The sequence below is a fragment of the Podarcis pityusensis genome (assembly GCF_964106645.2).
Source record: "Podarcis pityusensis genome assembly, chromosome: 1".
Lineage (NCBI taxonomy): Eukaryota > Metazoa > Chordata > Lepidosauria > Squamata > Lacertidae > Podarcis > Podarcis pityusensis.
The window spans coordinates 115,488,180-115,511,722 of record NC_138028.1 but is presented as its reverse complement, the minus strand read 5'-3'; the positions used below and the strand labels follow the sequence as shown (position 1 = coordinate 115,511,722).

The following is a 23,543-nucleotide window of genomic DNA, read 5'->3' as shown; positions in this document are numbered from 1 at the left end:
CCACGCTCCTGTTTCCCTCCCACCTTAACCTCTCTCCATGGTCCTGATTTAAAGTACTGTAAGTAAATGTGAAATCCGGCATGAAATTATCAGACGCTCACATATAGATCATGTGACAGCAAGCTCTACGATGTTACAGAACACTTCACAATGAATGGAGGAATGGTGTAGCATGGTGAAACATGACTCACAGGATGGGGGGAGTGGGCATCCCAGAACTATCTCTCAGAAAAGACAGCAGGGATACATATTTTTAAGCTTAAAACTTTCAGTCATATGATGAAGAATCAGGAAATATTGGCCTGCACAACAAGGACGGCTCAGGTGGGATCCAGTGTAGCATTAGTGCCTGAAGTTTGAGAGTTGATGTTGTTTTGTAAGTGGTTGTGCCAGAGGCAGTACACAATGGTTAACTGCCATGAAACAAAACAATAGCAGTTGTGCAACATCCTATGTAAGTGCAAGGCACCCACTGGATTTGGCTGTTGTGTGGTGCTAAAAACAAGGAGTTCACTAGTGGAATGGCTGTTGCATGCCACAACTGGATATCACTGCTTAGTTTCACGGTGAGGGGATTATGATAGCCCAGTGAAATTTCTGACATCATTTTTTTTCTTTGAAAACTTCCCTTATTTTTAAAATCAGTTCGCCATGTGCAGCAAGGAGAACAGTTACCGGTCGAAAAAACAGCAGGGGAAAAATTACAGCTGTTCTGGGCTCACATAGCTAATTTCATGTTTCTTTGAATTCTGCCCAACATCTTTAACATAAGACCAAACTTTAGAGCATTTTCTGTGTTAGACGCTCATTGTTGGTTTGCTCTCAAACCAATAAAGTTCCTGGGCATAACCAGCCCTCTCTAGTCTAGACACATACATATATATAGATCAGCCACAACCAAGAACGACTTGTATGAAAGCTAGCAGTGACAAATCAATGGATTAGGGTTTGGAAGAGTGATGTCACAATAAGCACACGCACTCTCTTATGAGCATAGCTGTCAAGGTTTCCCTTTTTTTAAGGGAAATTCCCTTATTCCGAATAGGATTCCCCTTAAAAAAGGGGAAACCTTGACAGCTATGATTATGAGGCTCTTCCAAATCCTAGCAAACAAGACAAAAGGAAAATGGATGCATGGCTTATCACTGATCACGAGGTATACAGCTTGCAAATGAAACAAAAGTGACAACAAGTGACCTTCCCACTGGTAAAATAGGTACTATTCACCTTTTCATGAGTGATGTGTATTTGTTCTTGTTTAGTAGCAACTCCTTCTCTAGTTCTTGATATTACCTCTTGTTCTCTGGCTTTACCAGCAGTAACAACTATGGTAGCTTCCTTTTTAATCTGATCGTTGTGGTAGAAACAAAGAAAACCAAGCCTTAACATTTATTTTCAGCAAACAGACACTTTGAAAAATAAATAAATCACAAACATCATGACAACTGGAGGAGTATATGCTCGGGGAAAAGTTATTTCAAGCTCAGGCCAGGGGGTGGGAAGATAAGTTAAATATTAGGAACACCTTTGTCAGTATGATAAAAGTAATGTTAGATTAACCCAAACTGTCTCGTTGAATCATTGTTTATTGGGGTTATTAAAATCAGTCCTGGGACATCTGTACAGTATAAAATGGTTTAAAAACTGTTAGCTGGTTCCTGCCATTAATATAAAATGGATTGGTGTATTTATATTAGTTGACCCCAATGGTTTATATTCAGATGTTTTTCTTTACCATTAACACATGCTTATCTGGAATGCTTGCTAGTATTGTGTTAATTGTTTGCTGATTCATGCGGTGGTTGTGTGAATGGCAAGGAGAGGATGTTATAGATACATATATATAGAGAGAGAGAGATTGCTGTTTTATTGTGCTTCTACCTGCTCCTGGACAGGTTGAATGTGTACTGCAGCCATTGCTGTCCTTTTAGCAGTCTGTTCTACAGCGCTTGGATGAGGTTCTCTCACTCTGGCCATGTCTACAGCAGCAACTACTGTAGCAACAGCTGCTGTTTTCTCAATGCCCTGTGGGACCCAAATGAGTCACATGAAAAGACATATCTTTCCCCCCATAGGCATAAAACAACAACAGCAGCAACAACATAACAACATGGTGCTGAGCACAAGGCAAGCAGATGGACTTACTACTCAGTCCAGGGATGGGAATCCTTGGTCCCTCCAAAAGCTGTTGGACTCCAACTCCCACCATCCACCATGTTGGCTGGGCCTTGTGGGAGTTGCGGGCCGAACAACATCGACAGGGCCATAGGTAAGCCATCCCGGACTTAATTCTATTTAGACATTATGATTCCACTGCCTAAATAGCCATATAAGCAGGGACTGGTGCACAGCTTTCTCGTAATTCTACGTGAACAGGCCAAATTCACTGTCAACACCTCACAAGACGGAGCCAATGAGCTGTGGTCTTTCAAAATGTTTCTGAAGAAAGGCCTTACCTCTGCTGCCGCTGCTGCAGCTGCAGTCGTACTGGCAGCAGCACCAACTCCGATAGCAGCCGCCGCTGCAGCTGTGCCACTGACAGTGATCTGTTCCTGGACACCATATCTCCCCTCCCATCTCTCTTCAGTCTTCATCTGGGTCGTACTTGTCGTTATTCTGGTGTCTCTCATTCTCGTTTCAGACGTGGCCACGTAGCCTTCCTGCTTCCAAGGAGGAAGGACCTCAGAACCCTCCGCTGCCGCTGCCTGCGCTTTACGCACCAAGATTGGGGATTTCACAGGCCTGATGGGCGAGGTGGAGACTGAGAGCCTCCCAACCCCAGCAGGAGACACGGACCTGTGGGATAAACATAGCACATTGCTGATTCCATGAAAAACAAAAGCAACAATAGGGCAGCCTAGTATTTAAGCACTTGCTTGGTGGTCGTGGGCGAGAAGGAACTGCATGCAATGGAGTCAATAAACTGGAATTATTATTATTATTATTATTATTATTATTATTATTATTATTATTTCATTTAAATGCTGCCCATCTGACTGGGTTGCCCAGCCACTCTGTGTGGCTTCCAGTAAGATATTAAAACAGGTATGGATCACTGTGTCTTTCCTCAGGACCTAGTACAGAAGCCAAGGAGGCTGCCAAAGAAGGGAGGCATTCTGCTAGCTCTGAGCAAGCTAGTAAGCACTTTTGTGGGCTTATTTGCAAAGTTGAGTTAAAACATCCTGACCTGATTGCACAGGCTTCCATACTCGGTGTGCTGTATACGAACTGATAGTGTTGAGTGCTAACAGAAATCAGCGGAATATGTTCAGTATTGGAGCGTAAATTAAACCGGTGCCATGAAAATTCAGGGGGAAAGCATATTGATTATTTAGCACCAGCAACAAAGAAAGTGGGGTAAGTAGGCCGGAGCTGTGCAAGAATAAGACATTAGTTCAGTTTAGACCTCTTAAGTGGTGTCCCACTGAGGATTCAGCTACATTAGTAAAACAAAAAACAGTGTTTTGAATGCATTTTAAATATGCAACACCAAATCGTGATGTACAGCACAAAACTTTTCTATGCAATTTTACATGGCGTTCCCCCCCCCCCCTTTTGTTACGATTTAATTTATGACTTATTTATAGCGGGGGTTTTTCCTGTGTGTAGATCCACCCTAAGTCAAACCTGAAGTAGACTAAATGAAATCAATGGATTTAATTTAGTAATTAAATCTAGAACTAGTATTCTATATATCTACAGATTTTATTAACATCTGATCAGACTCTGAATAACAGCAGTGTGGGCTCAATACTTATTTGTAAAATCGACTTATTCAGAGGAGAATAAAAAGCAGAACTGTGTCCTGCAGGGGACACTGTTGCATCAATGTTGTATTTATATATCTTCTCAGAGGTAGGTTATCTATGAAGTAAGCAATTGTTCCCCCCACCCCCAAATCATTGCTATCACATACACATAATAAATTTATTTAACTTTTCTTTAACAAAATTTGCAGGCTGCTTGATTGTCTAAAAAATCTCCAAGTCGTTTACAAAGGCTATAGAACGTACATGAAAACTGTCAATAATAACTAAAGTTTAAAACAAGGTTTTCGTTTGTTTTAAATCAAAATATGAATATAATCGCACCATAGACTAAAATTGCAGATTGAGATACATGTGAGTTTTATGTGTCTGGGTAGGCTTGCCTAGAGAGAAACGTTTCTAGAGGTGCTGGAAAGAATACAGTGAAGGCAATTGCCTAATGCCAGTGAGCAAGGGAGATACAGAGAGTAGGAGCTGCTAAACTGAGAGATGAATTCTTGCAAGTGTGGACTGACCATTATGTGGCATTTGCAAATAAATTATTATTATTATTATTATTATTATTATTATTATTATTATTACCACCCTACCCATCTGGCTGGGTTTCCCCCAGCCACTATGGGTGGCTCCCAACAGTATATAAAAAACATGATGAAACATCAAACATTAAAAACTTCCCTAAACAGATATCTTCTAAAAGTCAGAGAGTTGTTTATTTCCTTGACATCTGATGGGAGGGAGTTCCACAGGGTGGGCGCCACCACCAAGAAGGCCCTCTGCCTGGTTCCCTGTAACCTCACATCTCACAGTGAGGGAACCGCCAGAAGGCCCTTGGAGCTGGACCTCAGAGTCCGGGCAGAACGATAGGAGTGGAGACGCTCCTTCAGGTATACTGGGCCGAGGCCATTTAGGGCTTTAAAGGTCAGCACCAACACTTTGAATTGTGCTCGGAAACATACTGGGAGCCAATGTAGGTTTCAGTGCCATAGGTTGAAGTGGCTTAGTGGGCATACTGAGGTGAAATCTTACCCATGTGCAGAAAAGAGTCCCTAAGTTCCAAGTGAGAATGTACCTCATTGTCTGGTATATTTTATCCCTCTTGCTAAACAACAGAAACAGAAACACGCAAGGCGTGTGTGCCTTGCTAAGGATTCCCACCCAACAAAAAGGGCATGGAACCAAATGCACCTATCCAAACCATTGGCTTCCAGGCCATAGCATTTTCTGTGTATCTCATTCCAATTTGTATTAAAGTTGCCAGAGGGAGGTTGGGGAGAAAGAGAACTTTGCATAGGCGTTAGAGTGGTTTACCTGACTGGAGATGGTGTTGGAGCTCTGACATGTCTTACAGGAGATGGCGACTGTCTAACCGGGGATGGCGACTGCTGTCGTGCCATCTGTACTTTGGCAGCAATTATTGGCGGAGTCGGTGATTTAGAGGTAGGCCGCGGTGGCATCCGCGGAGGAGCCTTGTGTGGCAGCTGTTGCCCAGTGGCACTCGCTTCTATAACCATCTCAGCAGTTGCAAGTGTTCTGGCGTCAAAGTGGGCTTCTATCTTCTGCAAATGCAAATAAACAGTCAGGAGAATCTGCAGCAATAAACACAGGCATCCTGAAAACTTCCAGTAAACCCGCCTGCCAAAATACAAACCTTTTCAACTCTAGTTTGTCTTGTAGCTTGTGTAATCTGAGCAGTCGAAACAATTGTCTTTGTCTTTTTAGCGGGAACAGCTTCTTCCTCACCTAATAAGAAAGGGAAACCAAACTCTTAAATTGCAATATAAGCATTAATTGGTTTTGTGTGTGTGTGTGTGGGAGAATAAAATCTGTTGTTCCAATTTTTTATGTTCACATATAAACACCACCAGTAAAAAAAACCACAAAAAACCCCCAAAATCCTGCCATCTGTTTTTCTTGGGCATCTAGACAATTAATGGAGGAACTGTTGATATAAGATTAGTCTTTTTGTACAACTATGTAATTAGGCCAATTGTGTGATGCATAATAATGAAGACATTGATGTTTCAGAATCATGGCAGCATGTCATATAAAGCCTAGAAAAACAAAATGACTGAAACAATGACTGAAGTAATAGTGCCACTGTATTCTGCTCTGGTCAGACCTCACCTGGAGTACTGTGTCCAGTTCTGGGCACCACAGTTCAAGAAGGACACTGACAAACTGGAACGTGTCCAGAGGAGGGCAACCAAAATGGTCAAAGGCCTGGAAACGATGCCTTATGAGGAACGGCTAAGGGAGCTGGGCATGTTTAGCCTGGAGAAGAGGAGGTTAAGGGGTGATATGATAGCCATGTTCAAATATATAAAAGGATGTCATATAGAGGAGGGAGAAAGGTTGTTTTCTACTGCTCCAGAGAAGTGGACACGGAGCAATGGATCCAAACTACAAGAAAGAAGATTCCACCTAAACATTAGGAAGAACTTCCTGACAGTAAGAGCTGTTCGACAGTGGAATTTGCTGCCAAGGAGTGTGGTGGAGTCTCCTTCTTTGGAGGTCTTTAAGCAGAGGCTTGACAACCATATGTCAGGAGTGCTCTGATGGTGTTTCCTGCTTGGCAGGGGGTTGGACTCGATGGCCCTTGTGGTCTATTCCAACTCTATGATTCTATGATTCTATGAAACATAGAAATATGTTCTGTGTGAAAGTATTATTTGGTGGCTTCCAAATATTTGGCTCAGTTTCACCAAGTTTCATGTGCTTTCTTGAATCTAACCTGTATAACTAAGGATATACCTGCACCTAGAGGAAGTGGGGGGGGGAGTCCTGTTGTATACGTATAAATCCTTTTGCTGATGGGATGCATTAGTTGGGCACTGTGCAGAGCTCCCCCAGTCCAGCTGGGACCAATGTGCACATGGGAACAAGCTCCTACTCATGTATCCCTAGCCTGATGGGAAATCTCATGTGATATATGAGATTCCCCCACTGGAGTGCCTGTAAGCATATTTCCAAGTGAGTCATTATGAAGCGACAATACACAACAGGACAAGCCCTGAAGATAAGAAATCAAACCATGCTTTGCTGGGTTTTTATAGCAAAACAACTTTCAAAAAATTATAGGAGAAATGGATTCAATGACAAAGATAAACCTTTTGCCTAACACATATGTAAGCGATGCCTAATTATTATTTTTGTATACAAAAAGGGGAAGAACTGCAAACAGCTATGTTGATGATTGAGGGGTAGGAGGGTGAAGAAATACTTTCTCTCACGCTGAGGTATTTTAGGATAAGTTTCAGTCTGGAGCAAATTTTTTTACAACCCAGTTACAAATGCTTGAGAGACACGATGTTGATGGATCTGTTGACGGAACAGTAATAGCCGTGTAGGCACTGCCATGATGATATAGTAGGTATGTGGGGGTTTTTTGTGTGTGTGTGTGGCTGACACACTTCTGATCTATTATTACCTTGAACCAGAAGTTCGGCTGTTGAAGTTGCTCGTCCCACGCTATTTGTGGCATTTACTGAATAGGTGCCGGAGTCTTCGGGGTAAGCTTCTGCAATTATTAAACTGTAGAGGTCTCCTTCATGTAAAATTTGGAAATCAGGGGAGCTTTGAATTTCTGCTCCATCCCGATAGAACTTCACCACAGGTGTAGGGATTCCAGTCACTCTCACGTCAAGTCGAACTTGACTTCCTTGTCTTGCTGTTGTGCTCTGTAGTCGTTGTGAAAAGTTGGGTGGCGCTGTTTCAGCTGTGGTTTAAAGAACAAGAAGCATGCTCAGATAAGAGGGGAACAAAAAAGACCAGTTCCTGGTCATTTTAATCGATTGTATTAAAATTATGTTAAAACAGGAGTGGCCAACCTGTGGTCTTTCAGACATTACCAGGCTACAAGTCCCATCATCTCTGCCCATTGGCCACACTAGCTATGACTGATGGGAGTTGGAAGTCCAATAGCATTTGGAGGGCCAGAGTTCACCCATCCATGTGTTAAAATATTAACTATGTATTAAAGATTATCAATAATTGTTCCAGTAAAGGACTCCCTGATTTTATCTTTCATATACCTTTGCGGCAACAAAATTGAATTATTATTATTTTAAAACGTTGTTATTTTGATCCTATTTATAAGTATAGTGTCACTAAATCAGAGGAAATTATTGTGTCAGTTTTGACTGAAGCATTTCAGTGGCAAACTCTTACAAGAAAAACATCAGTTGAGATGATCAGAAAACAAAGGGATTTCTTTGTATCGGTTAAGTAGTTCCACTAAAATCAGCGTAGCTTCTGGTATGTTAAATATTATTCACAAATTATGAGGCAGGATCAAAACATGCACCCAGAGACTTTACATTCTCTGGCTGTAAGGATATTTGTCTCCTGAAACACCTGTACTTTGCCTTTTGGAAATTCTGTCTACATGTGCTGAACAATACACATAAATATACATAAAGTAATATGTTATATGAACACAAATGCTTGATTCTTTGGATAATTATATCCTTTTCAAGGGAAAAGGTTCATGGGGGTCCAGTGAACACAAATCTGTTGCCTCTGCCCAGTATACCTCAAGGAGTGTCTCCACCCCCATCGTTCTGCCCAGACACTGAGGTCCAGCTCTGAGGGCCTTCTGTTGGTTCCCTCACTGCAAGAAGTCAAGTTCCCTCACTGCAAGAAGTCAACACTGCAAGAAGTGAAGTTACAGGGAACCAGGCAGAGGGGCCTTCTCGGTAGTGGCACCCACCCTGTGGAACGCCCTCCCATCAGATGTCAAAGAGATAAATAACTATCTGACGTTTAGAAGACATCTGAAGACAGCCCTGTTTAGGGAAGTTTTTAATGACTGATGCTTTAATGTATTTTTAACCTTTGTTGGAAGCCGCCCAAAGTGGCTGGGGGGACCCAGCCAGATGGGCGGGGGTATAAATAATAAATTATTATTATTATTATTATTATTATTACTACTGCTGATTTACATGTGCATCTTGGGGACATCATGTGCAGGCCTCATGTATCCTATAGTTGACTGGTCCTTACTTCCAAGCAAAAGTATTTAGGATTAAGGGGTAAACTAAATATGAATAATCTTATAATGATGTAGTCTTTGAATACAGAGTAGGATTTAGAAGTGGGGAAGGAGATGAAGCAGCTTGCTTAATGGTGTTGATCTCTTGCGCCTTTCTTAATTTCATGCTTCTAAAAAGTAGTATTTGTGGGTCATCTCACTGGGTTGGCAGGTGTCAGAAGGAAAGTGCCAACTGTTTATATTCCCCTAATTGCAACATACCTGTTACAAGTAGTTCAGCGGTGCTAGTTGCTTGTCCAGATCCATTGGTGGCTTGTAGGGTGTATCTTCCACTGTTAGCGGCTGTCACGGCAGAGATCACAAGTTTAGCGCGGCCATCGCTATATGAGATCTGCACACCGGGCAGAGTTGCAGCAGAAATAACCTGACCATCCCGATACCAGCTCACCTCAGGAACTGGGGAACCTTTAGCAGGAGAAAGACAGTTAAAGTGTTAGTGTTGTTAATAAGGTTGCCAAATATCACTGATTGTCACCCATGAAGTTTTCAAATGACATAGGGCCTCAGATCCTGATTAGGCAAGAAGAATGTGATTTGAAGGATATTGCATTTTGAGAAAACCAATGCTGGCTGTGCCCTTGATTGCCAGAACATGTCAATATTCATTTCTGTTGTCTATGCAGTTGGGGCCATCTGGCAATCTTCTTTTCCACCTTTTAATAATTAATTATAATAAACTCTCAATATTTCCATCTAAATTTTCAACTGAAAGAATAGCTGAGATGCAGATGATTAGAAGGTAGCTTTCCTAGGTGACAAGTAGAATTTAACTTGTATTGCTTAATCTTTTTTTTTAAAAGGGATAGTTCAAGAAAACTGAAGGAGTTGAAATTATTTGCACATTTGCACTATACCCTATAAAGTGGTTGCATTATAAGGGAATTCCATATCCAGCAGCATAGGAGGTAAAATTAGAACACTTGAAGTCCCTGTTTCAAGTCTCAGGCTCTCTGTGAATATACTAGGTAATCTTAAGGAAGCAACAGTCAACTTTAGCTTCCCACCTGTAATGAAGGGATACTTGTTCTGGCTAAGGCCAACCCTATTGTTAGCCAGAGTAAGGAAACCTTCTGAGCACCATCAACCATTCTCCATTGTTGGAGGACATAAACTATACATGTGCTATATGGCCTGTCCTGCTGTATAAGCTGTTGTCCTCAGGGGCAGCGGAGGGTTAGAGTCTATCCTGCTAACAGTACTGAAATAAGATTCAACTGGCCAGCACAATTGGCTTCTATATATGGAATGGTGTGGAGATGGGTCATCATTTTGTCCTTTGCCTCAGGCGGTAAAATGTTTTGTGCTGGCCCTACATCACATAATTTTTGCAAGACTTAGCGGATGCATGTAAAAGTGCTATGATCACTTAGAAATGTGATGTATAATATAAATAAAGTAACAGCTTTATGTTGTAGTCTGAAAGATAATATTTTGCGATAATTTGGGGGGAAAGCCCCGATTTGCTGACATTAATATACAGTTTACAACCTAACTTTAATATTTGACCTGTAAATATAGATATGTAGTCCGGTTTTGCATTATCATAGGTAGAGAAAGACTAAATTTTAAATGCCTGATTATAGAGAAGAGGGAAAGAATTGCAAGTGCGAAGTTATCCTTCTTTGGTGATTTAGGGGCTCAGATTTCAAGAGATAAAAATTGCTCACAGATTTTAGTGCATTAGAAACCCAAATCCTGAATCACTGTCAGCCCTGTCCAAACTGATGAGCGGCTTTGGGGAAGGAGGGATTTACAACACCTTGCCATGTGAGTTAGTGTTAACAATAAGATTACTTTGTGCAAAGGACTGGATTGGAGACACAAGCAAAAGAGAAACGGTTTCAGAAAACTAGCTCTCTCTGTGATACAGAGAGCCTAGGAAAATACACCCAGCCTGTGCTACCATGCTCTGGTCTCACTGATATACCAAGCAGTCCAGTGAATGTGGCAGATGGAATAAATTTGAGGGATAAAAGGAATCTTAACCCATAAGATGGGGAGTGGGGAACATTTTTCAGACTGAGAGTCACATTCTCTTACGTGCAACCTTCTGGGTGCCACATGCAAATAGTGGGAATGGCCAGAGGCAAAAATGGGGGACACAATGGGTTTGACTCTTAGGTACATATGATAGGCTACATTCTAGCCATGCAAACACCAGTAGCTTTCATACTCTCACCAATCCCACAGACCTCTCACAGGAATTATCACCCTTCAAGGTCTATTTTAGCCAGGCAAACCCTACTTTGACTCGGACAGCAAAATAGGAGCTCAGTTGAGAAGCCCTCCGCCCCCCGTTATGATATACCTCACTGCATCTAAGGCCAGATTAAGGCATGCTGAGGTCCTAAACTACCGTATGTCAGGTTTAAGAGGACCCAGACCGTCACACGCACACACAAAATGTATCATTCTAACAGAAAGGACAACAGAAATCATAAATATCTGTGCATGCATATACACTGGTGCATAGGCGAGAATGCAACTGAAAACTAACAATTTAACTAGAACGTATGGTATATCTTGCAATAGGCCTGTTTGTTGTATATGAAATGGCTTTTACGTTTAATGAGCAGAATTGGTGGAATATGGTACTAAGTGGGCAATGTGCTTTGAGGAACAAGATCCACTTGCACAATGGGACTTCCTCCAAACCTTTCATTGCTGATTTGGGGATTGCCGGGAAAGAATAGGGAACATGGTTCCATGCATGCAACAGTTTAGCTGAATCCCACCCATTTCTTTTTATATATAGGGGCCCCTTATAATCAGAGGCCATAAAATGCAGCTAAACTGAGCTTGTGTATAAATCTAGCACTGAGTGCAGCTTCTGTGACCAAGAGATCGCCACACCCACCACGGCTGAGTTCTGATACTAGAAGTGACCTCAGCAGAGAGAAAAGGTGTTTGGGCAGAGGGGCTGCAGAGAGGTAAGCATCCCTCTATGCCCCTTTTGTTTAAAATGCCCCTTTCCTTTTGTGTGTGAGAGATCGAGGCAGTTCCATGTTTAAACTCATGAGACTGTCGCCACCAACACTTCAAGCTTAGCCTTTGGGTATAAAGGCAATAGAATTTACTTTCAAGTAAGTGTTAGGCAATATAGATTCCCACAGGCGAATACACAAATCAATGGTCCCAGGAAGGATTGCCTGCCTTGCCCTGGCTCACACTGCAAAATATATAGTTTCTAGCTCAGAAGAAGGAATTAGAGTAAGCAAGGATGGGGGCATAGGGGGAAATGAAGCCACACAGATAGGACTTTGCAGGAGGGGCTATGGGGGAAAACTTCCAGCAGCACAGAACCGAGTCCTGGCAAGGCTGCTCATGTATCTTAGGCTGGTTCTTCTATTATACTGTGGCTCATGTATCATGGCTATGCATGGGAATAAATATATATTATGTTGCCTATGCCCAATGTGTGGCCTATGATCTACCTAAGGTATGTATTCTGAGTCATGGGGTATTTCCACATCGTGTTCAGTTCCAGTAATATGGCCCTTAACTTTAAAACATGTGGGCTGCTATAAGCTGCACCATGATCTCATTTGGCCTGGCAATGCCTGCAGCACATCTAAAACAGGACCTGCCATAGTGAAATCTGGCTTTGTGGACAGAGACTTGGATGAATTTGGGCCACTTTGGAGCATGATTTTGTGGAAGCTTAAGATTTAAGGGATTCAGTCATGGAACTCCAGCCTTTGGTGTGATCCAGCGGGGCTCCCCTTCTACGTTCTAAAACCAGCTTACTGCCGATTCATCCCATCACCAGCTATTTCAGCCTGTGGCAGCTGCATCACCACCACCCACTCTAGTCAGCAAGTAGCTTTTCCTGGACAGCCACTCTGAGTAAAGATGCAGAGCATCAAGACCCCAATTATTCTCTCCTCCAGAATGGCCCACTGCCATAGATATTTATCTTGATTGTGCCTTCCTCTTTATGCTTCATTCTCCCTTGCTACTGTGCAGAGGCAACAAACCATGAATCTTGGCTTACCATTACATCCAAACCAGAGATCATGGTTTGACTCCCTTTCACCTCCACTATTCTAAGTTTTCACTCTAGTAAACCATGATCTCTTGCCAAAATGTGCTTTTGGCTTACAACTGTACTTTTTCAGAATGAGAAACAAACCACAAACACTGGCTTGGATGTATCCATAAGCCAAGGATCATGGTTTGTGTCCTTCCAGTGCAAGCAGGGAGGATTGAAAGAACATTCTTTAGGCAGGTTCGGGGTACTTTATTTACTGTGTAGTGCCAGTTTACCATGATGTGAACTGGTTCTTTATCTGCTAAACTGTAACTCACAGAGAAGGAAGGAACTTAATTAACTGAAGTATTTCACAATGGTGCGCCTTGACTGTATATAGTATATACTGTCGAATTAAACCCCCCACCCAAAAAAACCCCTCACCTCTCAGCACCCCCTAACAAACCACTGTTCCCAGGATTACTTGGGTGGAAGTAATGACTGTCAAAGAGGTATAAGAGTCCTTTAAATGCATGGTGTGTGAGAAACCTTTACGTGGTAAATAAATTATGCAAAGTAGTCCCCACAGGAATGTGAATGGTCAGACTAAAGCCTTGCTGTACATTGACAACTATATTTCTCACTCTACCAACTAACAGGGAAAGTCTTCCCTGAAGCAGTCCATTTCCGCCATCTTAGCTTAGGGCTGAAGTTTTCCTCAGGATAGGGAAAAAAGGATACTCAAGGAGGACTGGTATCTGCCTCTATCGGTGGAGGCAGTAATGCTTCTGAACATCAGTTTCTGGAAGCTGCAGGAAGCAGGTGTACTCTTGTGTTTGGGCCCTGCCTGAGGGTTTTTCCACAGGCATCTGGTTGGCCACTGTGAAAACAGGATACTGGACTAGATGGGCCTTTGGCCTGATATTCCAGGCTCTCATGATGTTCTTATGGAATCATGTGGTGTCAAACTGAGGCGTCAGTGGAGGAAGAACCAACGTTGCCTTTGACGTTTTATGCCTTTGCACCATAGGGGGAGCTAAACCCCCATGAAGACACCTAATACGCTGATGTTGTTGATGATGATAATCCTAATAATCAAACCCTTCATCTGATCCTCCCTCAGTGGGCCACCACTAGTGCAGTCAGTCACCGCCATCACCCCGGTGCAAGCAGGCAGGGGACCAGTGTGGGATGGAAACAGAGGGAGTATAAGAAAGCCCCCCCCCCCACACGTCAGATGATCTGATACACAGGAGAAACACTGAGCCCCTTGACCATGGTGTTTGGAGAAACCAGCAAACGAAAAGGGAAGCCATGATTGCGAGATAAAAGCCTTACCACTAATGTGAGCCTCAAAGGTTGCGGCACTACCCTCCAGTGCCACAACGCTTTGTAACGGCTGCGTGAACGTCGGCGCTTTGGTTGACATCTTTAAAGGCACTCTGAAAAGAAAGACGGAAATAAAAAGCGTATGTGAGATGTCGATCCTTCTGAAGTCCTGAGCATAGAGAGCATGACCAGGTGACATGAAACTCTTTGCCCTACACTTCCCTATGGAGTGATTTCCACTGATGACATTCTTGACTGAGTCACACCCTAATAGCAGCATTTTATGGAGGTTGATGCATTGTAGTTATCCCGACTATCTACAGCTCTGATTAGCACAGTGAGTGACCTGGTTGCAAACGGCTTAAAGGGAGCTGCACATAGAATCATGGAGCTGCAAGGGATGCTGGGGGGTCATCTAGTCCAACCCCCTGCAATGCAGGAATCTCAGCTAAAGCATCCATGACAGACAGCCATCCAACCTCTGCTTAAAAACCTGCAAGGAAGGACAGTCCATATTGCCAAATGGAAATAAGCACGCCGCTTAAGAGCCTCCTATCTCATGCTGCTATTGCTTTATTATCTGACATTTGCTGCACTCCTTAAGCCAGAGCTTCCCTAACTTTTCATGTCAGTGACACCCTTTTCAGACATGCATCATTTCGCAACACAGTAATCCGGCTTTACTAGCAAACCGGAGGTTAAACTAAGCCCTTTCCAGCTCCGGAATGAGCTCAGGGAGCGTTACGCGACACACCTACACGCTGCAGCCGACACACAAACGTGTTGCGATTCACCATTTGGAAAGCTCTGCCTTAAGCCCTTCTCAAACCAGAAGTGAAAATGGAGGGGTGGAGGGTGGGAGGAAATGATTTTATTCAAAATCACAAGACTGCCCTAAAGTGCTAGTATCATTTCCCCATTCCACGTGCCTTTAAATGAGTGACCATTAAAGTGTACTGGAAATCTTCAGTCTATGTGGAAATTTAGAAGTGTTTAAAAAGAACCTCCTTAGAATGCTTGATAGTTTCCTTTCATACAAAAGATGAACTCTGTGGGGAGAGGTGGGGGGAAGCAGAATAAAAATGTACTTGTAAAACATACAGGCAGCACAGTTGAATCTAGGTTAGAGAGTGAGGAGCCCTGTGAAATGTGAGCTAGGCTATAAGATAACTGACACTGATGGTTTGAACAACTGCAGGAAGGTGCAAAATCTGACCCCACCCCACCCCTAAAACATTTGTTGGTAAAACACAATGTCCTCATTTTCTGGCAAACCACATAAAAAAAGCATACAGCCATGTAATAATTCAACTCAGTATGCAGGACCTATAATATCCCTCTGTATTTACTTGCCTGCTGGATTTATCATAAAAGAGGCAGGATCAGTATTCCGATATCTTTAATGAATTCCCACAAAACTACAAACTGAGGTACCAGAGATTTTACTAGTGGCATATGGGAGGCCTATTTCTCTGAGCTATCTTAAAAACTCCTATGCCTGTAAGTTCAGACAGCAGAATTCCACTGAGATAATAATAGAAAGCTTCATAATAGCAATATGAACATGCTGCCTTTTTCTGCATATGGCCCCCTTTCTTCTTAAATAGTTAAAACTTCCAGATTTCTAACAAGTGAATTCCTTTACATGAATTCGTTGCAACGCTTAGTTTTAAATTGAGAATATTTAGATGACTTTACGTCATTTTCCAAGTTGGGTTCCTCACATTATCTGAAGCAGAAAGAACTGAGCTAAAAGGAAAGAAAGCAAAGACTACTTAAGGTGACTTAATTCCATAGCATAGATGTTTCAGTCCCCAATTTGTTTTCTTCTCTACCTTAATGTAGCGGGGGAAATTGCTGTTTATCCAAACGGTAATCTTATATGACTTTTGTATCATTAGTATTTCGAAAGTATGCCTGTGAAATGTCACATTCCAAAAATAACCACCCCAGGTTTGACTGACAGCAGGCAAGTGGTCCAGATCTGCAGTGTAACGGATACCCCAGCAGCTGATTCCCTTAAAAAGTCATCAGCGACTAGCCGATGCCATGTGCATTTTATCAGAGCTATTCTGGGAGCATCTCCGTTTATCTGCAAGTAATATAACCTTGAGCACTCCCTGGAAGCATTAAAAGTTAACCAGACATTTTAATAGGCATATATATATATATATATATATATATATATATGAAATAGCTTTTCACACTCAAGCACATTTAAAGACATATTAGCCAACTATTACAAAGACCTAAAAATTCATTTGCCAAGAGATCTCTACTTCTGCATTCTGGTTTAAAAGAATCATGTAGGACTTCATGCTTTTCCCCCACCCCACCCCCTTAATTCAAGCTACTAGACACTCCTAGGTACATGCATTTTGTACCAGGGCTTTACTTGACATAGAAAACACAGCTCAGTCAACCCAGGCATGCCACTCACCTGATTGCACAAGAGTGCCTAAATTGGGTGGGCTACGCCCAAACGTAAGTTCCTTAAACGACGTCCTTATCCAGAGTATGATTTTAAACAATCCCAACATGAGAATGGTTGAGCCTCTAGCCGAAAAAAACAAAACTACACGGTTGAGACGGTGTAGTTTTGCTTTTCCCTGCAATCCCTACACCCGAGGCGAGGCTGGGAATGCACGACTGCTCAGAAGTGCTAACATGGTTGTTTAGCTTTTTATACCCCAGATCTGCTGACAAGTCTGCCTCTGTCACCTCGGCGCCACTTCTGATTGGCTTCCCCAGCAAAAAGGGGTGTATGTCCGCTTAATGCAATGGGCCACCTGTTTGCCTGATTGACAATGCTAATTTTGGCACTAGAAAGAGAGGCCATACTGAGGAACAAGCAACCAGGTTTTTTTCCACAAAGTATAGTTGTGTGGGGAACTGGGATTGTATCCGATGCTACTAAGGAGTTCATGCCTTAGGTATCTTTTTTTTAAAAAAGTGGGAGAGTAAAGAAATGGGGTCATGTGGGTGGGTGTGTTAATAGAGATGTTATTAGCTAATTGTGATAAAGAGTCAACTAAGTAATGGGCTCTTCTAGTCCCAGTCCAGCCAAACCATCCATTTGCCTCCTTGCGAACAAAAAAAGGGCAAATTCAACTGTCTATCTCCAGGTCAAATAAGTAAGCTGGTTGCATACCAGGTGGACTTATTATACTGGAAGAATATATTATTTTGACTTAATAAAGCCTTTACATGTCAGAGTGATTAGCACTTCTGAAGAAAGTTCATAGAATCATATAATTGAAGAGTTGGAAGGGACCCCAAGGGTCATCCAGTCCAACCCCCTGCAATGCAGGAATCTCAGGAAGTTAAGGCATTGCTTCTAAAAAAAAAAAAAAAAAAAAGGTAAAGGACCCCTGGACAGTTAAGTTCAGTCAAAGGCAACTATGGGGTGCGGCGCTCATCTCGCTTTCAGGCCAAGGGAGCTGGCGTTTGTCCACAGACAGCTTTCTGGGTCATGTCACCAGCACACGGAAACACCACTTACCTTCCCGCTGGAGCGGTACCTATTTATCTACTTGCTCTGGTCTGCTTTCGAACTGCTAGGTTGGCAGGAGCTGGGTCAGAGCAACGGGAGCTCACCCCGTTGTGAAGATTCGAACTGCCAACTTTTTGATCGGCAAGCCCAAGAGGCTCAGTGGTTTAGACCACAGCACAACCTGCGTCCCACATTGCTTCTAGGATGACTTAAACGAAGCATGTTCCGATGCAAACAAAAGCATTTGTTTATTTCATATAAATTGGAAATAATCCTTGATCAGAGATCAGAGGTTGGATTTAGCAAAGAGGAATAAAAACTGTGCTGCAAACAGCAGAAATGTTCAAGAGGGGTGGTGTTTTGCAGTCCACCTCCCCACTTCGCAGAAAATGAAAGCAGAGATAAGACGTTGACTGCAACCGTGGTGCCCTTCTGTTCATGGAAGGGCCTTGGATGCAATGAGGCTTCCATGGGGGAGAGGAGGTTGGTTTTGGTACCAATCTTGCCTTCCCCATGGAACCTTCTGGATAAGGGCCGGCCCAAGACATTTTGGCACCTGAGGCGAACCCCAAAATGGTGCTCCCCTCCCTGCAAGGGAAGAAGGGGTGAGTGAAGATCTACATCAGGAACATTAGGGGAAGAAAGATTGACATCGGGATCTGCTGCACCTGTGGATCTTGCCATCTGAGGCAGTCACTTCACTTGGCCTCATTGGTGGGCTGACCCTGCTTTGGCCCACCAAAATCTGCTCATTGGTGTTCATTAATTTCAGTGGGTATACTCTGAGTAAAATTTAGTTGAATACCACTTAAGGGACATTTTAATTTGAAAAGTGGGGTTGTCTCCATCATGATTATGAGAGATAGGTCACCTTTACTCCCATTTGTTGGATGGGGAACTGAGGCTGAAAATAGTGGTTTACTCAAGGTTTCACGATGAACTGTGACAAAGGTTGGACACAGCCCAGCTCTCCAAGATGGATGGTGAACACAACTTGTCTAGGAAGTTTATGATGTTCTGGATGCAAAGCTGGAAACTTAGCATCATGATTAAAGTTTCATTATGTGGACAAAACACTAAATTATTGCCGAAGTGTTAATCCATATTACCAGGGGAAACAGCCATGTTATTAGGGTAGTAGTTAAAATCTGGAAAGTAACAATTTTTAGCAAGCTCCCTCTTGAATGTCTTCTTAAAGACTGAACCATTTTTAGAGGAAATATTAATTCATTTATTTATGAAATGTATAGCCAGCTTTTTCATCTAGAGAAATTCCACTCAGTTCACATTTAAACGCACCCACTTTTCGGAACAATAGATGAACCAGAACACAGATACCTTTTTGAAATTTGCACTTTTCCAAATTTTGCAGTGGTGTTCTTTTGTAATGTAAACCAAAATGCATATACTCAGCTAAAGTGTGCATAAAGTTGCTTAGTGACCATAACATACAAAACTTAAGGAAAACTGCTTTACAAATATATATATATATATATATATATATATATATATATATATATGTTCTATTTATTAAATTTATATACTGCTCATCATGCAAGGGTCACAGTGTAGTTTGCAGTATAAATATGTATCTTAGTAGAAATTCACACAAAAATACCAAAGAATTTTAAAAATACAAACTGATACGGAAATGTGGAAAACTGAACTTAAGACTGGGAAAACGAGAGAAGCGTTTTATTTTCGCCATGTGTCTCAAAATGGCTTCTCAACTATTGCCATGCCCAGTTGTCACTGGATCTAGCACTGGATCTGACTTCAATATCTGAAGTAAGTACACCTCAGAGACTCTTCTGATTGGCTGGCCTCCCACTCTGGTGAGCTCGGCACGTTGTTGCTTAGCAACGAGACTACAACAAAGCATTAGTGCAAGGATTTCTCCTTGTGCAACTGAATCATCTCCCCTTCTTCTTACCCCACCCACACCCCATAAATCTGTTCTCAGATTTCCACGCAAGCCTCCGTATCATATTGGGGGACAGTGTTCACTTGTGTGTTTCCCTTGTGGTGTTAGTCCTTACACTTTTGCAAAAATGTAGAATAGTGCCCTATATAGTTATATATTTAGGATTAAAATTACCTGTACTCTCGCCTTTTTTGACAACCAGGGCTGGTTTGATCTATGGCTATCGCCTCAACTCTACGGTGTCCGCGTAGGATCTTACTTTTCCCCAAGGCAGCAGTAGCATTACAATAAGGGTTCAGTTCAGGCCACAGGGGACTTTTTGTCTTTTCCCCAAATTCTACAGACTTTCCCCTAGACCCTAGTTATGTACAACGGCTATTCCCTTGGCTAGTCAAGCAAAAAACAAAAACCAGAGCATCAAAACTGTGTCAGAACTTCTGTGGTTGTTTCTACTAAGGAGACAAAGTTTAAGCCTCCCGTGTGGTTGTGTGTCGGCTTGTGTCAGCCGTAGGCAGCTGAAGCCAATCTTGCTAGGCCTTCAGCCCAGGCCCAATTTAAAACATGGCAGCTACTAAAATTAGTCGCTGACTAGAGCACCAGAGTATATGAAGGACTGATACCAACCACAATGACAAGGCACAAGTAATTCAAAAGCTCTTCTAAGGGTCAGCTTTATTCCCTATAACTATAGCCCTTTTCAGACATTCTTCTCTACTTGGTTTTAAATCTCCACACAGAGGAAATAGCAAAATATATGTGTGTGAGAAAGATGGAATTTAAAAACCTGTAGTCTAGTAAGCGGGTTGTTTTATTTTTTTTGCATTCCCAGTGATTTACAAATAAATTACTTTCATCTCTAATGAACAGTCATCATTAACCACATGGTTTATTACAGAATGGCTACAGTGTAACATATGATTTATTGTCAAACCATGAATTGTGGGTGTTGTCTGAATGAATATGCATTACGTCTAGAAACTGAAGTTTCATTTTTGTTTGCTGCTTTTTCAACAAATCAATACTTTTGAAAGATAAGGAGAGGGATGTGTCTTCCCAAGTGTTGTTTATATGCACATAGTCACATTCTGATGTGTTCACAAAATGTAAGAGGAGAAAAAATAAATGAACTTTTCTATAACATTTTCAAGCAAAATATTTATTTCTTATGGACAAGTTACATTTGTTAAGTTTTAGTTCTTGCTATGCGGTTGGATATAATATAATCATAATGGGTTATGTAGACAGATTTCACTTCTGTGCTTTTGCTGTGAGGAGGAAATGTGTGATAAGCTAAAGGAAGCAAACAAGAACATAGTCCACAACTTTTGTGACAGATGAGCAAAGCTCTTTACTCTGGGCTAAGACAGAAGAAGTCATAAACAAACCCAAAGGTGCAGGGCCTCTCCAATACATCCCATCTCACACCTAAAAATCAGAGAGCTCAGTTGATGTGCTCTTTTGAGTGGCAATTTCCAATATCTCTAACCTCCTTAAAACTGAAGACATGGGATCATATATTGTGGCACATTTTCTTATTGGAGAAACGCACACAAAAGTGAAAATTGCTGGGGGGGGGGGAAGTATACAGAATAAGTTTGCAGCTTTTTGAGTTAACTGAAGTTAGTCAGCATGGTCATCCCCTGCCTTCCCCTTATTCTCATTTGTGGTTTCAGTAATAACTTTTGGGTCGGAAGAGAGCAACATGGCAGCCTGGAAGCTGCATGGAAGATGCTAGAATATTGCCACCTGCCTGCTCGACTCCTTCAAACTGATTATGCAACAGTATATGAATTATTTGTAACCACCTTTGTCCTTGCTTTATATTTTGTAACTTGTTTCGTACTTGTTTACTTTTACACTGAATTATTTTCTTTAAAATCATCTCTCTATATAATATATAACAAACATGGTCTTATCATATATTACCATGTGAGAAGGGTAAAGGTAAAGGTAAAGGAACCCCTGACCATTAGGTCCAGTCGTGACCGACTCTGGGGTTGCATGCTCATCTCGCTCTATAGGCCGAGGGAGCCGGCGTTTGTCCGCAGACAGCTTCCGGGTCATGTGGCCAGCATGACTAAGCCGCTTCTGGCAAACCAGAGCAGCACACAGAAATGCCGTTTACCTTCCCGCCGGAGCAGTCCCTATTTATCTACTTGCACTTTGGCGTGCTTTTAAACTGCTAGGTTGGCAGGAGCAGGGACCGAGCAATGGGAGCTCACCCCGTCGCAGGGATTTGAACCGCCAACCTTCTGATTGGCAAATCCTAAGCTCTGTGGTTTAACCCACAGCGCCACCCGCGTCCCTGTGATAAGGGTAACAGCCTTCAAATTGTGAAGCTTCAAATTGCGTACACCCGCATGACAAAATCATCCCAGTGATATACAGCCACATTCAAGCAAGGATCTGATACTATTGTGTTGTGAATTTCACCACCCTGGCAGCCAGTAACAGGGGTGAGGAAACTCCCAACATAATGATGAGTGCTCCGGCACGTTATAAAGTAAAGGGGGGAGAACTCATTATAGAGGTGCCATTTTGTATGTGTGTCACTCACGTGTGTTTCATCCTGAGCATCATTGACATTTCTTTTAAAAAGCTCGATATAAAGAGCAGGATAGGGACTCCGTTGTCAGAGAGATGCTTTGAGTTAATTGCTCTGATGTGCCAATCTGGTGTGTTTGGAATAATAGCCAGCTTTCATTTTGGTATAGCTTCCAAGTCTGGCTGCAATGCTAACTGTCCACTCAGAACAAAAGTAAAGCACTTTTTTTCCCCATTTGACGTTTTCCTATGAAAATTGGGTGGAGAAATAAAATTTATCTTTATACACCAGACTAGTTTCTACACACCCTCACACATCCCTCTCTATCCTCCGCCCAGGTAACTAAGAGGCAAGATCAGAGTTCAAGGACATATTCCAGCTAGGCAAAAACACTCGAGGAGGATGTGGAGCAAGACTGGGGGGGGGGTGTTCCAAGGACCTGGAGGGCCACATTTGTCTTGTATTTTTATGCTGTGAACTGCTCTGAGATCTATGGATGAAGGGTGACATAGAAATTTAGTTAATAAAATAAACATTTGTCCCCAAGGCCTGAGGATCCCCACCCCTGTTGGAAGGGATACTGCTTGTGTACCTTTGGAGTGCAGACGGTTTCACTGGTGGTCTGAAAACACTGCTGTCCCAGGAAAACTACCTGGGTGGATGCAATTGGGCCAACCCAATTTCCTCTCTGCTATGAAACTGTCTTTAAAGTTGATGGATGAACACAGTAAGCCTGCAGCTTTAAACACATTTAACTTGTGTGCATTCAGCTTTACGCATATGACAAAAAATTTAAAAAGGGGAGCATGGTTCGGGTCGGGGGGGCGGGAATGACTTTGCCAATCCTGCCAGCCATTGAACCCAATTGGTTTTGACCAAACACAATTTGGGCTTTGAGTTCGATCCCTGGAACTTAATCACTGCATAAGTTGTGGACTTACTGTAGACAATAATATGATCACGTAGTGCAACTCCAACCTGAACCTTTTGGATAGAGAAAGTAATAAATTTAAAAAAATTGAATATGCCCTCACTGGGCCCAAATAAAGGTTCACAGGAGCTGATGATGATCAAAAGTCTTTACGATCACATAAAATAAAACTTCTGGGTATACTGAACACAAGAGATGACCACGCAATCTGTGCCACCTGCTGTGTGATAATTCTAAAACCATTTTGGGAAACATTATGTAGAGCTTGCTGAGGAGGCCATTTCTGAATATCCTCGTGATTCTGAAACTAACATCTTGTACTGTATTTCTCCATTAATGTTTGTTGCTTGAATGACTCAGGCTACATCTTCCAACTCTTCTGCTTGCAGTCTTGATGGAACTTTGGGGTGGTGATTAAAGGACAGCTGTATGGTTTTTCTGTAGTCAAAAGAAGGAAGTCCAGTTTTCTAGTGCAACCAGGATAGCTGGAGATCACAACCAACCATTACCACCAGGGCTTAAGTTGTTTCC

General features: G+C 42.3%; 2 protein-coding genes across 2 annotated transcripts in view; both read right to left on the bottom strand.

The window, feature by feature from the left end:
- Window positions 1-16,768, bottom strand: part of TTN (titin) — a 285,365-nt gene extending 268,597 nt beyond the window's left edge. The window contains exons 1-9 of the mRNA XM_081002634.1: window positions 16,560-16,768; window positions 14,129-14,232; window positions 9,022-9,225; window positions 7,198-7,485; window positions 5,419-5,510; window positions 5,079-5,326; window positions 2,457-2,796; window positions 1,882-2,025; window positions 1,228-1,347 (exon numbers count right to left, since the gene is read on the bottom strand). Of these exons, the coding sequence (XP_080858760.1) occupies window positions 1,228-1,347; window positions 1,882-2,025; window positions 2,457-2,796; window positions 5,079-5,326; window positions 5,419-5,510; window positions 7,198-7,485; window positions 9,022-9,225; window positions 14,129-14,219 (1,527 nt within the window). The 5' untranslated portion in view covers window positions 14,220-14,232; window positions 16,560-16,768. The remainder of the gene's footprint in view (window positions 1-1,227; window positions 1,348-1,881; window positions 2,026-2,456; window positions 2,797-5,078; window positions 5,327-5,418; window positions 5,511-7,197; window positions 7,486-9,021; window positions 9,226-14,128; window positions 14,233-16,559) is intronic.
- Window positions 16,769-20,676: 3,908 nt separating this feature from the next.
- The window catches only part of CCDC141 (coiled-coil domain containing 141), a 113,557-nt gene continuing 110,690 nt past the window's right edge, over window positions 20,677-23,543 (bottom strand). Inside the window, exon 29 of the mRNA XM_081023289.1 lies at window positions 20,677-23,450. Coding sequence (XP_080879415.1) covers window positions 23,369-23,450 — 82 coding nt within the window. The 3' untranslated portion in view covers window positions 20,677-23,368. The remainder of the gene's footprint in view (window positions 23,451-23,543) is intronic.